This window comes from Caloenas nicobarica, chromosome 4 (genome assembly GCF_036013445.1).
Source record: "Caloenas nicobarica isolate bCalNic1 chromosome 4, bCalNic1.hap1, whole genome shotgun sequence".
NCBI classification, from domain to species: domain Eukaryota; kingdom Metazoa; phylum Chordata; class Aves; order Columbiformes; family Columbidae; genus Caloenas; species Caloenas nicobarica.
The window spans coordinates 63,390,360-63,406,769 of NC_088248.1; the positions used below are offsets into that span (position 1 = coordinate 63,390,360).

Here is a 16,410-nt window from a genome sequence, read left to right on the forward strand (position 1 = left end):
TGTTCCCAAAAAGTCCAGGCTTTCCTTCCATAATTAAAATGTAATGAGAACGCATCTCGTAACCAAACTTATCAGGACCTTCTTTTCCTTTGAAGGACTGATGGCGTTCCTCCCCCTTATCTTCCACATATCAGATCCTCTTGGATTATGATTTCTTCAGGTATATTCAATAAACATTAGTAATGTGACCCTCTACTCTTTTGCATTCCCTGATACCTGAACAAAAAGAATGAATAATTATCCAGTTGTTTACAGAGAGGCTACACTCTTGGGCTCAGAAATACAAAGGAGTTGATACCTACAATCCATCTGCTCACATAAACACAAATGAAAAACATTTTAAATGTACAATATATAATTGAGACTGTACATGTAAGAAAATGGCAACACTTCCAGCAGCTTTATGTTTTAAACACAATTATGGTTGTCTTCTGCATGGTATTTTGAGAAGGTACTCATCTCCTTCTCTTGAATTGCACTACCACTGTAAAAGGGTCAAGGTTATCCACTTTATAAAAGTCTCCAGAATATTTTTAGCCGAAAACATATTTTTATATACCTAATAGCTTAGAAAGACATCACTCAATTAGTTTTCTTTTTGAAAGACCTAATTTCTTCATTAACAAAACTGATTCTAGCTACATAATTTTCTTCCCATCTGCACAGACCTCCTCAGTCTCACTGGAGTCCTTGAGTTCACATGGAAACTCTCAGGAGCTTACTGAAACTTTAACTTTGTCTGATATATACAATATTAACTTTTCAAAGATAAATGTTTTACATCCCTTCTTATATGTTGAATCCTCAGATTTTTTTTCTCCTCAACTTTTGTAACTAGACTTACTTTATAAAGGAGCATCATCATTCCACACAGAACACACCAGCCCTTTTACTAGAACAACTGTAAGATGATTAGCAAGAGAAAACTGTAGCTCTTTTGCACATGTGCTTTGCGAGGCATGGCCTTTTTTGTTTAATTTTTGGTCTGCGAACACACAACATTCTAGGTAAATAATTTTTCTAGTTATCACCACTTACAGAATTATATTACTTGTGAGTTCTTTGAGCCAAACACTGATTTGTTCTTTGCCCTTAGGAAAGAACATTGTTTGCCAAGGTCTAAGTAAAGGGTGGTTTCAGCTTTATAGAAGGCATTAAATTCATGAAAAGGAAATAAACCAGCAAAGGGTAAGGTCTTAGCAGTGGTAATGTCACACGACATACACCACAATATGTCTGGTTCAATATTATTCCAAGAGCTCTACTGGTGGCAGAAAATACCGTATGTTGAATATACAACTTAAAAATTTAAAGGCTATCTACTATACCAAAGTAAAGGTACAATCTAATTTTTAGGATGACCTTACTCCACTGTCATTTAGAACAGAAAAATACATTATGATAAAACCACTAATACTGTATCTACTCGGAAACATGGAAAGATTTGGGAGAATCTTGATCTCTTCAAATTATACAATTTACTGCTTGTATTTGTAAAATGAAACATTCCCTGTATTCGGAAACTTTCAAAAGAAAGAACAAGGCACAAAGTTATTATCACTAGCATGAGACACCTAAGAGAAAAGCAAGCATCCCACAGCCACTTCCTTACCAAGAGGAATCCTAGAGACACAAATAAGCAAGTACTCAGTAGAGACACTAAGACGTGACATAAAGAAAGGCTTATTTGCATTTTGTCTTTTCTAACAAGTAATGCAGTATGAGTAAGAACAGGCTAAGCATTAATGAGAAAACAGAAAACAAGATCTAGATAAATATTCATCAGATTGAGCTAATTAAAAATCATCATTGCAGCTTATCCGATAGCAAACTGGCTGCAGCAAAATCAGAACTGTCAGTGATTCTGAGAAGCAATGGAGAACAGGCAAGTTGCAAAATCCCGGGCAACTGCCTTTTTTTAAGAAATGGGAAAGAGTGAACTGCAGAAGCATACACAAGTCAGTCTAACTTCAACTCTACAAAAAAGACTCAGCCTATTTGTAAATATTTGAAAGCTGGTAAAATAATAAGCAATAGAGGGCCTATATTAGCCAAGATCAAGACCTATCAAGCCAATTTAATTATCTTCAACATATGTTCTACCCATTCTTGTCAATAATGGAAAAAGCGCATATCTCAGCTTTTGAGCCTGCCTTATAGAAAGTGTCTCTCAGTAGGAAATAGTTTGATGAAATTATCGGGGAGAGGCATGGGGAAGACATGACGTACAAGTCACTGGTAAACCACATTTTAAAAGATAAGCAAGAAACAGTTAATAAATTCAAACCCCATACTGAGTAGGTATTTTCAGGGTCTGCCTCAATCTAATGACTTTAAAACATTTATTAATGGTTTGAATAATGGAATAATGTCTGTGTATCAAACATGCAGGCAAGAACTGTCAGAAGTCACATTTGCTCAAAAACTGACTTTGAAGAGCTTTTGGAATGGAGAAAGAATTCAACATCTTTTACAACATTAAGCCCACAAAGGTTGATGCACACAGAAGGGCTCCCTGTCTCTGCTGGAGATGGAAATGATGGACTTCAATTGCAATAAGGAAGGTGGTTACACGCTGGAAAAGCTTTTTAACCATTGGGGTATTCTACCATCGGAATTAAGTCCCTTAAATATTTACGGAACTTTCACTGGTGCAAGATTTCAAGTTAAAACAAACAAAATAAAACAACGACTAAACAGAAAAACAGCAACAACAAAAAAAAGCCAACCAACCAACAAAACCCCATCAAAACCAGGTATCAAGACCTAAATGGAGCTGAAATAACTTATGGGGAGAAGTTAGTCTAAGTTACCTTTTCATTTCCCTTCTGTGACGTTTTTCTACCCTTGTATTCTGTTCAGTTAGCATGTAACAAACATATTTATTGGAGCAAATATTTCATTTCAGTTCCATTCTGATAAATGAAAACTAAAAAGCAACAGATTAGAATTTGCTTTTGATCTTCTGAAATACTTGACAATTGCTTGTAAACATTTCCAGACAAACCAGGTTAAAGTGAACTGCATAAACATGCAAAATTAGTGCAGAAACAATCTGCCACTACTTTAAGCACCTCTTAAAGCATCAAGAACTGACATTCTGTATTCAAAATTGTTTATGAATTAATCACTTCCTTGCAACAACAGGTGAATTATCCTTTCTATACATAATGAAAAATATTTTAAGGCTTTAACAGTTGCACTAAAATTAATTCAATGCAGCAATTATTGTGGGATCCTGTGGTTCCTTGAAAAAAAGACAACATAAAAAAATGTTACTTCATCTCTCTGTACACAGACTTTTGTTCTGCTTTTGTGAATGGGCTCTACAGCCAACTAATTTGTGCTTAGCTTCAAAATATATATTTTTAAAGTGAAAGAATAAGACTGATATCCACAAGAGCATTACTTTGCAGGATCACCACTGCAGGCCTGTATCAAAAAAATTCGCGCCACATTTTGCATTGGAAGTGTCATTATCCTACAATGGCTCTGTATTTTTCCTTTGGGCAGATCTAATAAGCGTGCTAAAGAGTTAAACTGAAATTAAGCCAAACTTAGCACCTGAAAATGTCATCTGAGGAGTTTCTCCCTTGATTTCACCTGTACTTGGAGGAGCCTAAACCCACTGTGTGACTTCAAAGCTCTCTACACTGACGCAGACCCAGAACTGCTGCAAGCATCTCGACACCAATCCTGAATCTGAACAGGAGGCAGAAACCAGGAATGAGGGAAAGAAGACAGATGGACATTTATGCTGTGACCAAGCATCAGCTACCTGAAAGAAAATAGGGAACGGTAACTTCCAGCATAGGTCCTAGAAACACTTCTGTATTTTTCATGGATACAATCATTGCATAAATGCATAGTAAGACATTCCGGAAACTGCAGCCAAATAACTAACAAATTCAAAAAACCCAACAATGAAGAAAAAGATTTTGTAACACTGTAGTTGTCCTGGTTTCACAAGGGAATAACTATCAGACATGCGCTTTTTATTTAAAGTAATTCTTCTTTTCCAACTCGTATTTATTAGTCTGAGCGGTGGACTGACATATAGCCAAGTCTTTCCATTAAGTAAAGGTATACAGGCATCTAAGCACACACATACTTAGATTACAGTAAAATAATACATTTCTGAAAACAGACTGCATTAAAAATTATAGAGACTGGCTGAATGCTCAAAAGACTAATAGGGACAAACAGAGACTGTCATGAATATTAAGTGAAGAAACAGCTGATGGGTATGTTTCAAGCTAAGTTTGCCATAGTGGGACCAGAATGAGAAAATGATCAAACCATGTTAGCATAAAATAAAAACCAAGTATTTGAGGCATGCCACAAATTGATAAATTCCACAAGCATTACCTACTTCCAACTTGTGTTAAAATACAGTTCCCTTTTCATAAAAAAGTGTATGTGTGTATGCTTTTAACACCACAAATGTAACAAATATGGTGACAACCACGACAAACCAAATAGGTCTAGGAATAAACGCAATGCATTATCACAGGCACTAAAGCAAAACAAAACGAGACAGTAAAAGAAACAGCCTATGTAGAATTTTTCAATACTTGGAAAATGCAGGGGTGTTATTACACCTTTTTTTTTATATGTAGCTGGTTATCACTTTGCAAGACAATGATAAGTAGAAATTCATGCACAGATCATCAGCTTAATAAAGGCAGTGCAGAACTGAAAAGAAAACTGCTTTTACCTCATGACTGGGCATCACAATAGCAAATATCAGTATCAGCATATGCAAAAGCTTAACATATAAAAAAATGGAAATTTAAATTATTTCTAAATCTGTCAAGACTGAACTCCAGGGGAGAAAAAACGAAATAAGTTTTGGATAGATGAATGAAGACTCCAGATCAAGGTGCAGTATCTCTCAAAATTTAAGATGTAATTAAAAAAATCAGATGGATAAATTAAACTGCAATTAAGTAAACCAATTATACAGTCTCTTCAGAATACTACATGCAGTACTTTTCACTCAAAATAAGCAGAATTACAGGGATTTCAGAGGCAGCAACAAGTAACAGGGGAAAATACTTAAGAAAACAAACCATTTCTCACATAAGGGAACTAATGGCTAGTTTTCTTCTCAGACTACTGCTGTCCTGTTGTGTTTATTCTTGGAAAATGAGCTTCTGTAAAAGAAAACAACCATCACTAGAGGGTGTCTCTTGATTTCCCCATGCAATCAATGCAGAAAACTGTTTGGACTCCATCTGTCAACACTGTATCATTTCCTAGCACAAGTTGGCACAATGAGACTCAAAAAAACCACTCGAAAAGTACACAAACCTTGAAAAAGCTGTAACATCCTAAATTGTAGATGTCTGTAACAAATACCATACTTTGCTAACATGAGTTTAAGGACAATACATACATTTTATTTTTATAAACCTCGACATTGCTGAAAAACTAAGCACATTTGTACTTCACTGGATTTTGGTTTTAATGACTTTTTAATACTGTTCCTAATTAGCTCTTTTATGCATCCTATTTAAGTAAAGCCATAAAACCATGCAGTAAGATTCACAACATTAACATCATCCTAAGTATTTAACAGGAATATTGCAGAAACTTCACTGAAGAAACTGGAGATGAGTTTTTGAGTACCAACAACCTCCATTATTTCCAAGCCTGCAACTAGACATTCCCTTCTACCAGCTTCCCCCATATCATCACTCTCTTGTACTCTACGTTGTATTTCACACGACAGTTAAAACAGCCCATCAATAAGCCCATATTCATAGCCATGAACAACACTTACAATACAAAGTATGAGGTTCACATTCGAAGATGTAAATACTGTATGTCTGCACTAACGCCTTTGAGAAATGTTAGTATTACAAGTGAAGGCACTTCATGGTCTATTCATATTTAAACACCATGGGAGCATGTCTATCGAGTGCAGCGCTCTGTATGTGTAAGGCTCGGAGCTGGCTTGGCGCAGGACAGACACACAGACACTGCCGGTGAAACGCGCGCTCCAGGCAGCGCTTCCAGAGCAGGAGCAACCAGCGCGCTCCTGCCCTCACCGTGCCTGCCGCAGCCCGCCCGTCAGCCGAAGCCAAGCTCGAAGTGGGAAGACCCAAGCCCGGCAACAGCCCCGCGGCGTGGGCAAGCTGCCCCCGTGGCCCCGGGACACGGCTGCCCCCGCCGCTGGCCCCGCGCCGCCAGGTGTCACTCACCGCGCAGGGCCGGAGGGGCAGCGCCGGACGGGCCCGCCGCCATGCTGCCGCGGCTGCTGTGCTCCGCCCGCGGCTCGGGGGGACCGGCAGCCTCCGGCAGCTGCAGCGGGGCAGAAGGGGAGAAGGAGACTGCGCATGAGTGAGGAGAACGGGGACAGGACAGAGGCGGGACCCGCACCGGCAGCCGCCGACCCCGGGACCCCGGCCCTGAGGGGGAGCGGGGGAGGGAGAAAGGGAGAGCGAGCGCGCATGCGCACCGGGATTCCGGCGCCTGATGCGCATGCGCGGTGGCGGCTGCCGCCCGCGCGGCCGAGCCGGGGCAGGGGCAGGGCAGTGGGCGCTCACCGATTTCTTTCTTCTTTGCCTGCGGGTGGTCACGGTTCTCCTCAGCCTTTCCACCTGGGCAGGGTCCTCGTCCAGGAGCTCCTCCTTTCACAGAGAGAGAGCTGCGCTGTGGGGGAGAGGCTGGCCTGGCCCTCGCACCCGCGGGAGTGATCTCTGGTCTATCTAAATGCCCGGTTTAAGCAATGTTCCCTATATGCATGTGTGCCAGTGGTGCCATTGGGAGGCTACGGACCTGGCACTGGCTGAAGTTAGCACACACTGCTGTTTGTTAGCAAGAAAGTTTACTGACAGTTCTAAAGCATCTTGCCTTATCTTTACAGTTTCTCTCTTACCACAAAGAGGATTATTTTCTGTGGTTTTTGTTTGTTCATTTTTCTTCTGGCAATTTATTGACAAATTGCAAGGCACAGTTTAAATACGATCCCTTCAAAAGCATTTCTACAGATTAAAAAAAGATAACTTTGTTTTGTAACCTACTCTAGACTAAATAAACGAATAATCTGAAGATAAATCAACTAAGCATTGGATCAATATGAGAATTAAAAAATGCACATTAATACATACTTCACAGCATATGGTATCTATAGTTGCAATGTATTTGCACAGAAATAATTATGCAAACCTGCAATAAGTGGAATGGTACTGCCTGATCCAGGGTTAACAAGAGCTTGCAAGACACTCTTGACTTACTTGATTCACTTTTCTCACTTACATATGTAAAAGATGCTTTTTACTCTCAGTGAAAAATGATAACGTGCCATTTTTGTCTCAGCTGGACACTAACCTCCATGATTATCATCTGCGATTCCTCACTGCGGCTCATCTGGTCGGTGGCTGACCCTTGGGTGTCACAAGCAACACAAGAATTACTCATGAGGGATACACTTTAATAAATGCATAATGATAATGAGATACATTCCACATAACCTTGGCACTCTGAATGCTCAAATGACATACCATTTGACATACAGTCTTAGTACTTAAAAAACACGTTTTTTTCAGAATGGAACAAATATATGTGTCCATTTATTTAAGTATTCCATATAATAGTGAATAATGTGGGCCCGTATATGCTGCATGAACACTTTTGTTACTTTTTTTTTAATAACCCACCTACAGTCCGTAAAGTCAGCTGCAAGATTCAGATCGGAGGCAAGTTCAGTCCCTTTTTTTCCCACTTTCAGCTTTGGGTTTGGTTGGCTTTTCAACTTTACCAAACCTGGAACCCACCAAATCCCTTCAGCTTTGTTTACACGAGAAAGTTGCTGTATTGGATTGCAAGCATTCAGGAAATTTTTAAAATTTTATCTGTACAACCCAATTCATTGCTACTATTACTGCTGGTTCCCATCCTGCTTTAGCCTTAATCAAAAAGAAAGCAAATTCAGCTGTTCATGTTCCCCGCACAAACACGAGTGCTGACGTACTGACCTCACAGATGAAGAAACTCGCAACAGCATAATTTATTATGGATTTCAAAATGCACATAAAACAACTCATGGGCGTAAATTGTGGGGCTTTTTGCCATACCTGGCTAAATCTCCTCTAGCCAGAGGGCTGGCTGAGGCCTGCACAGATCAGCCGTTGTTTCCTCGTCACTCTTTGTATTGGGTACGTACAGGATTGCGCATGCGTGCCTCTGAAAGTGCTTCTAGCCCAGGCTAGAGTAGGAAGAGTGATCTTCATATATCTATTTATCTGTTAGGAAATGCCTGATAAAAGACCAGAAGCAGCAGAGGAGGAGCAACGTGGTTATCTCCTGCCTGAGGCTCGGCCCTTGCCAGCTACTAGCCCCAAGGATTTTCAGGTTTTTAAATAAGTCTCAACTAGCACAAGGAGCTGAACGTGCACTGAACAATTGGTTTTCTTAGACAAATGTGAGTCTCCCAACAACATATGCATTCACTGCAGCACCAATTCCCTCAGGAAGTATCTCACACTGGAGCCAAGGGCAATGTACCCCAAAATGGTAACATTTTCTTGCTGCAGGCAAGGTTTGTCAAATACCCTCTTCATGGCACAAAAAATACAGCACTGCAAGAAGCAGCAACATTTTTATTGCTTGGCACATAAACCTCTTTTTCATATCAAGCTCTATGTATCAAATTTAAACTGTCTTTCTTAAAGGCATATGTAAATGGAGGTCGCTGGTAACATAGCAGGAGGGCCTTACAGTCACTTTCTTTAACAATTTTCTAGCATTTCTAGAAGTTAAGTACTATAGCAGGCACTTTAAAATGTAATAAACAACTGGATGCAAGAACTATAAAGCTCTCCATTAGCTCAGTCTGTTTCCAAAGTACTTAACAACAGAAACACAGTGAAGTTTCTCTCACTCCTCTTAAAAAAAAAAAAAATTACATTGAAAGTACCAAGAAATTAATTTTGAGTATTTTGGATTCTTAAATCTGTCTCATTCATAAAAACACAGAGAATGCAATGATATTGTAACAGATCTAAAGGAAAATGTTTGTTTCCTACCTGGGTTTTCTTATACAGCAGCTTTGGGAGTACGGACAAGAGCCAAGCACAACACTCCTCCTAGCAACAAAGCCTCAGCTTTGCTTTTTAAAGAGGAAGAGTCAGATTCTCCTCCTTAAGCCACTAAAACAGATCTGGAAGACTTCTTTTTTTGTAAGCAATTTCTTTTACTGTAAAAGGGAAAGTCATGAATAAAGTATGGGGAGAATGAAGTGACTGCAGACAGCAACGTGTTTCAGTTACTGCAGTGACTTGAAAAAAATAATCCATAGTATATTTTTGCAGGATGAAGGATGGTTATTTCAGACTGAAATACAATATAGTCCCTTCTCCCAGCTTTTAAGTACCTAGGTTTGCTGAATTATCTGACAATTTCTGTGTACTTCCTCTGTAACTAGAGGAGAGGCACAGATTCTTCTTGGTACATGTACGATTCCAAGCAGCAATTCCTGAATATTAATTGTTTGTGGAAGAGCCTATCTCATTCTGTTGACTAAAGGGAAATGTTAAATGTCTAATTCAGACTATATGCCAACATTCCAGCAAGTAAAATTTTTTTTAAGATTAATTTCACTCTCAAAAAAAAAAAAGCCTGACATCATTCGTGTAGGGATAAAACCTTAAAGTGACGGTTAGTAGCCAGTTCTTTTCCAAGTTCTGTATCTTCCAATGCATTAAACTACTCAGAACCTGTGTGAAGGGGACAACAATGCATTATTCTTTACAGGTGACATTTACAAAATAGCATAAGCCTCAGCAAACTTCTTAGCCTGTAATTCTAGGGAAAAATAGTGGGAAACAGAGCAGAATAAAAAAAAAAGTTTAATCTCTCAGCAGCTATCATTTCAAAAGACAGGCTTTTTGCCACAGCAGGATTAAAAAGTCTATCAGTAAATGTTCTTAGTTGGGAGAAGGCAAATTGTTAAACCAAAGTAAGAAGTAAGACAAATCATAACTATATAAAGTTGTCAATATACTTTAATACATGTGTAGTAGAAAAAAAGAAGAATATAAAAGCTTCATTAAGGTTGTTCTAGAGATTGCTTCAAGGGAAGTGCAATCCTTAAGCCCTGGTTAGAGAAGCAGTGGCAGGATGGGTTATCTGCTTGTCGAATGCTTACAACCAGCTTATGTAGGTGCTAGGAATGGCAGAAATGTCAGCGCTATCAGATAGTTTGTAGAAGTGTGAATTGTCTTATATAGAATTCCTAATTTTTATAGGTACAAAGCAATTTACAGTTGTCCTATCAAACCTGGACAAGGGTCTTTTCTGCTGCACTGAATTGTTAACAAAGTAGTTTCTAATGTTAACTTGTATATCAGTATAAACAGAATTGCTTATACCAAATTGAGTTGTTATTAGGCCTACTTATAATTGTCTTTATATAAACAGTCCCTATAACGTCTGAAGGTCTGTTACTGCAAAGTTTTAGTAGCAGAAATCACATGAAAAGAGATGGTTAAATTGTTTTCCATTTCTGAATACTGTTGTAAGGAGATCTTGGGAAGAAGTAAACATTCATAGTAGATAAAAAGATTAGGAGTATGCATTTTTAATTGCTGAAAGAGGAACTATCACAGCTAGAAGACACCTGACATGACAACATCTTTCAATAATGGGAAATAAATGTAAACAGAAGACAGTTTAATTCGGGTAACATATATGGTTACACAATCTCTGTTGTCTGCTAAGTCTCATGTTATGTGGGACTGTGGAAATGATCCAGTGAGTGAACCTTCATCCAAAGTTTTGGCAAGGACTCAGGTTTGGCATCTTGTTTTGCTAAGAAGTCTGTGTCCCAACAATTCACTGCAGTCTTAGGAACAGTTGTACAAGCACTTTAAATGATGGACAAATATGAACAGCATTATGTAAGGAACATTACTATAATACCCTGAAGGAGGAGTGGGGAACTTTTGCTTAACAGGATGAAAAGCTGCTTAAAAACACATGTCGGTACAATGACTCTACTCAGAGGAGACAGAATTCGAACCACCCCAGTTGTTTCCTGGGCCAGAGAACAACTCACTTATGTCAGCATAATAAAAACAAAGGCAAGCCCAATGTCGTTGGTTATACCGGACAGCAGATTTAGTGCTCCGAATAAGATGATGTGAGCAGCTCTACTTCCTTAGATGTGACACTGTCATACTTAAACAGTTATTTTGTCAGTGGTGGTCAAGGATGACCTTTGGGATAGGCAGGGTAGGCGGCAGCTTGTAGTGACCCACAGTGCAGGCTGCCCCAGGAGCCGGCAGGCTAAGGGATCAGAGATCCCAAATTCAGCAGTAAAACAGGTTTAAAATAAATAATGTACGGTTTGGATTGCCATATACACCTCTTTTTACCTGTCTTACCTTTTTAGAAGACAAAACTTGTAAAACCAAGTGAAAACAGAAGCGAAACTCCAAATCGCACAAGCCACATGCAACATTTGCAAAATAAGAGCGCGTGTTGCTGTGTTCCTAGAAAAGGAATATAGTGATCTCAGTTTCACGGAGGTTACCAACAAGGGAGAATGAACTTTGCTTCTCTTGATTATTTTAAACTGATCGCATCTTATTCCAACATGACAGAAATCACAAATCTCTTCTGAGCTTAGGGACAACACTTTGTTGAAAATAGAGAAAGAAAAGGGACTCCCGGTATGTTTCCTTCATACAATTGACTCATTTCTAGACATCCCATCTGCTGCTTGCTAAAAGTTCTCTTCAGAGCCTACTGAGAATCATGGTTCATTTATGTTTTTCAAGAATTCAGTGGTTTTTATCCCTTTGTTAACATGACATAAACAAGGCTTTCACAGAGAAGATTTTACAAATACTGCATTATGTTTTGTATTGTGTTTAGGATTTTGACAGGTGTTTTTAAGTTGAAGAGAAACAAATTTATCTTTTTTGTTGTTGTTGTTTAAGTAGAAACACTTCAGGATACCTATGGGTTTTCTACACTTAAGTATCCTTAAAAACTTCAATATTTAATATGTGCTTGAGTGTGTTGAATTTGGAGGCATGAGAGGATTATCTAGCCCGCCTTAATATACTGTAAAATTTTCTGGAGGACAGCCAAGTTACTGCAGTTGAAGTTGTCCTAGGAGGAACTTGAGCAGTTCTTTACAAAAGGCCTGACGAGGGGTCACTTCCATCATTATAAGGGTACTTCTATGTTCTCATCAATCCACATCTTCTCTCTAATTGTGAGACATATAAATTGACAAATTCAGTTACGCCAGTTTTTCCACTAGGCTGGTTGTTCTCTAAGAGCAGACGTCTTATTTAACTTCTGCCATCTCAAAGTTAAAGGGTAACCTAAGGTAGTCACGTAGATACAAGTAACATGAAGAGGCAGGTAATTCCTGTTTCCTCCTTTCTTAAAGTAGGTGTCTAATACAGTGTCATCCAAACAGATTTATCCCACACGTTTCTTGCACTGATGATAGGAGTGCTAACAACTAGTTTAGCCTAGGCAATTATCTTTGACATTTTAGAGATTACAGTCAGGTGAGATGAATTTTATAGTAATGCTTGCTGCTGCAGGAACAATCTGCATAGACAGAAAATCCACTTACACCTCTTCCAGCAGGTAGCTGCTGGATCGTACCAAAATAGAGTTGAGAGATGTAAGCCAAACGCCAAATAATCTTTGTATATACTCACTATTAAAACATATGTGTATAATATATGTAATTAATTTTTCTTTTGCTTTAGGTAGTAACTTTCATGAATTGATGTGATGTATACAGTTTAGACAAAACCAAGTATCAGAGAGTGAGAATTTTGTGAGAGTACTTGGAAATTTCTTCATGCCAATGTGAGAAAGAATCACGCCTCTGAAATTCAGAAATACTGACATAACCTCAGTTTGGAGTGTTGACTTAAGGAGTAACAGGGAAGTGAATATAACCTCTAACTGATCTCTGAGCGGACATCTAAATGGTTTATACTGAAAGGAATAAATTACTTCCTGAAAGCAATGTATTACTCGTTGAGAAAGATTGTGGTCTATTGCTTTCTCAACTCTTTTTCTCCTGTTTGCTGTCATGTATTATTTCTTGGATGGGATTCATCACCTACTGAAATACATATATAAAGTAAGCTACATTTCTGCATAAAACTGAAGCTCCTACTGACCAAATTGCCTAGTGCAGCATCAGTATAGTTATCCTGAGAATGAATTACCTGCAAATGGATAAATTAAACTGATTAATGAAAAGTAAGTTATCCAGTAAATGTATTAATGAATGAATATGAACTGAACCTAGGAGGTGACCTGTGGAAGGTAAATAAAAATAAATTATTATACGAACTACACCAGCTAATGAAATCTGCTTGGTAGGGAACAAAATAAGCTTCTTGTCAGTTTTTTATATATATATTTGCCTATCTTAAAAGTGCATAAATGGTTTTAGATAGATTTTAAAAGATTTGAAGAATGTGGATGATGTTCTCAGTACTGATATCTGTTAGTAACTATTTCCTCTATATTGTCTGAGGATTGTAGAAAATGCTTTAGGACCTATTGCTCCTGGAAAAACTATGTAGCAGCCTAAACCGTATGGTCATGAAGAGCAGTAGTGAAGAATGTGAAGGTATTTATTCAAAGTAACGTATCAATTTGAAGATGGAGTTTAATGTTTAATTAAGTTATCCAGGTTTAAAATGTTCAGCAGTGGAACGTGTGACTGACTTACTCCCTGATGTCACTCTACCAAGTATAAAGGAAATCTGAAAGAGCAAAAGACTGTGAGGAGATATTTTGGAATAGCTTTATCTTATGTATATTTACATACATATATCCCAAATAAATGTGTGTGTGTATATATATGTATAGTGAATCTCAGGAACACTGATCTTCTTAATGTTGTTTGAAGGCTTCCGTCCCAGGTTTGTATGAGTTCTTGCAGCCTCAGTCAGGAAGCCCAAGAGTTGGTGCTGCAGCAAGACGTGCTTCCTCCTGAGAGTTTCTCCTGGTGATACTAATTTCTCTCTGCTGAATATAGGCAAAGTCCAGGTGAATAACTTGGTCTGGGTGCCTAATTTTATATGGCACTGTGACAAGTGTAGAGTGACATATATGTTGTGTAGAATCTTTGATTGATTTCAAATATAATTTGAAAGAGATTTTGCTTTGTGTTATCCTACAACATCTTGTAACCAAACCAGACCTCCCTACCTACCGGCGTAAATTGTGGAATGACTTCAGCCCAAGATAGTTTCCATATAAATTAAAGTTTAGACAGAGGAATACCCCTAATGAAATATCATGTCTTCAAAGTTGAACTATTCTCAACTAAAATAATTGCAATAGCAATGATTTACTTTAGGATAATGTCCTGAGATGCTGAATGAGGGCAGGGACACATGCTACTTGTCTACATATATTGTCCATACATGTAGTAAAAAGATTCTTCTTGCTAAAACCTGTAGGAATATTTCAACAGAATTACTTATTTTTAACAGTTCATGCCAAAATATTAAACTGTTGAAATAACTGCAGAGTCCGAATGGGAAAGCTTAGGGAAGCTAAAATGGCTTTTCTATGATTGTACAACATAAATCTAAAATTATGAAGCAAAAGGAAGCAATAACTCAGAGTTTACTTATTCGCATGATGTAATTTTCGACGTAGGTGTGGATCAAATATCTCTTTTATATTTCATTTATTTTTACAAGATTATTACATGGATGCAATTTGCTTTTAGTTAGGATTGCAACCAGGAACATTTCACTATAAAACCCTATTGTTTCTCTATTCAGTTGTGAAAACTTAGTTTCATCTGAAAGTTTTCAGGTTTATTATAACTACCAAATATGTTTCTCTAGAATCTGAAGAAAATCAGTCATACTCTTTTATTAAGTTTGACTTTATAGGAGATTTTCTAATTCTGATAAAAATTGGCTTGTTACTCTTAACATAAACCATCTATTGATTCAAATGTCATAAACCTATTTCCATACTTTTTAAAATAAACATGTAGGTAAATACTTCTATTAGTTACTTTTGCTGCATATTACATATTATTGGTCCAATTCTTTATCTATTGAATTATACTTCCTGGAAGTCATGGGCCTGGTACGTTGTGTGGAATTTCAGTGCAGACAGCACTGAGCAATGCTGATAGTCTTTGTGCCTTGTATAGGCACGGATGGCTATGAAGCCTTGGCATCAGTCATTGTTGTAAACAATGGTTGGGCTGCATTTTGCACTCGTATTGTGCTTAATTTGCAGATATATAAATGATTGTACAACCCAGTGATAAACTGAATCTGTAAGTGCTCTCTTCCATATTTTTCACAGGAAGCAGCCCTTGTATAACACTAATAAATTAGATGTCTAGTGGTCTTCTACCACACATCTCTCACTGTCAAATAAAATAAGTGTTGTACAGGCATTGACAGTTTGATTTGTGGACAGGGCTTTGCACCTGTTCACTGCATAAAGCAGCAATCATGGACTGACAGACGTGCCTGTCAATGCCAGGGGAAATGAGGGCACAGATACAGGATGCATAGATTAATGTTCTGTACATAACTGTAGTGCTCATTTTGCAATCTCAGTGGCATTTTTGTGTAATTTTATTGGTTGTAATTTTCTTAATTAAGCCAAGTACACAGTAAAAACCTCAGAAATTTCCCCCCACCTTGGCCATAAACAGAGTGAGATCATGAGTTGTGCAACACAGACCACTAGTGTTTGAAACTGCCTGAATAACTGTTAGAAATAACAGGTTTCTGTAAATCTGGGATGAATAAAATAACATTGGAAATTCTTGGAAAGTAAGAGCACCCAAATTAGGATTGCCAGTCTTGACTCAAAGGTGTTGAATGCTGGAGAACTCATGATATTAGTAGGTATTTTTACAACAATTGATGACCTCATTTCTAGAGAGAATTGATATTGTTTATCACCAGTAGATCTTACTGTGCTCCCATCTGATAAAAGGAAGTGCCAGCTACTATCAGAAATTTTATTTCCAGATGGGTACTTGAAGACTATGATCAAATCACCTCTTAACTTCATTGACAAGAAAAATAAATTGACGTCTCTTGCGTAATCTGCATGGGTAGAATTACAACCTTTTTTTCTTTTTTTTTTTTTTTTCAATTTTCAAGTAAGTTTTTGAAACATTGACAGAAGTAGCAGCTTCATAAGTAGCTACTCTTTACTCCTATTTGTAATTCTATTTATCATACCTCTAGAGGGCTGTAGCAAGAGCCTACTCTGATGACTCTTGTTTAGTTGTATCCGTGAGGTCCCGTGTACCTTTTCCAAGTTCACTGGTTTCCTGAATACAGTTTTTCATCATGTGTGTGACCTACCTTTATTTCATCACGTTTAGCCATATTGGAATATAAGTAAGTCTGCTTCAATGATGTG

At 38.0% G+C, this 16,410-nt stretch overlaps 1 protein-coding gene across 4 annotated transcripts in view; it reads right to left on the reverse strand.

The window, feature by feature from the left end:
- Nucleotides 1–7,342, reverse strand: part of CC2D2A (coiled-coil and C2 domain containing 2A) — a 61,680-nt gene extending 54,338 nt beyond the window's left edge. For 2 of the 4 annotated variants that reach the window (XM_065633743.1, XM_065633740.1), the window contains exons 1-2: nucleotides 7,336–7,342; nucleotides 6,552–6,657 (exon numbers count right to left, since the gene is read on the reverse strand). In XM_065633743.1, the coding sequence (XP_065489815.1) occupies nucleotides 6,552–6,657; nucleotides 7,336–7,341 (112 nt within the window). In that variant the 5' untranslated portion in view covers nucleotide 7,342. Of the gene's footprint in view, nucleotides 1–3,778; nucleotides 3,900–6,206; nucleotides 6,527–6,551; nucleotides 6,658–7,335 lie in introns of those variants that run through there. The other 2 variants (XM_065633744.1, XM_065633741.1) reach the window with 2 other exon arrangements.
- Nucleotides 7,343–16,410: the final 9,068 nt, after the last annotated feature.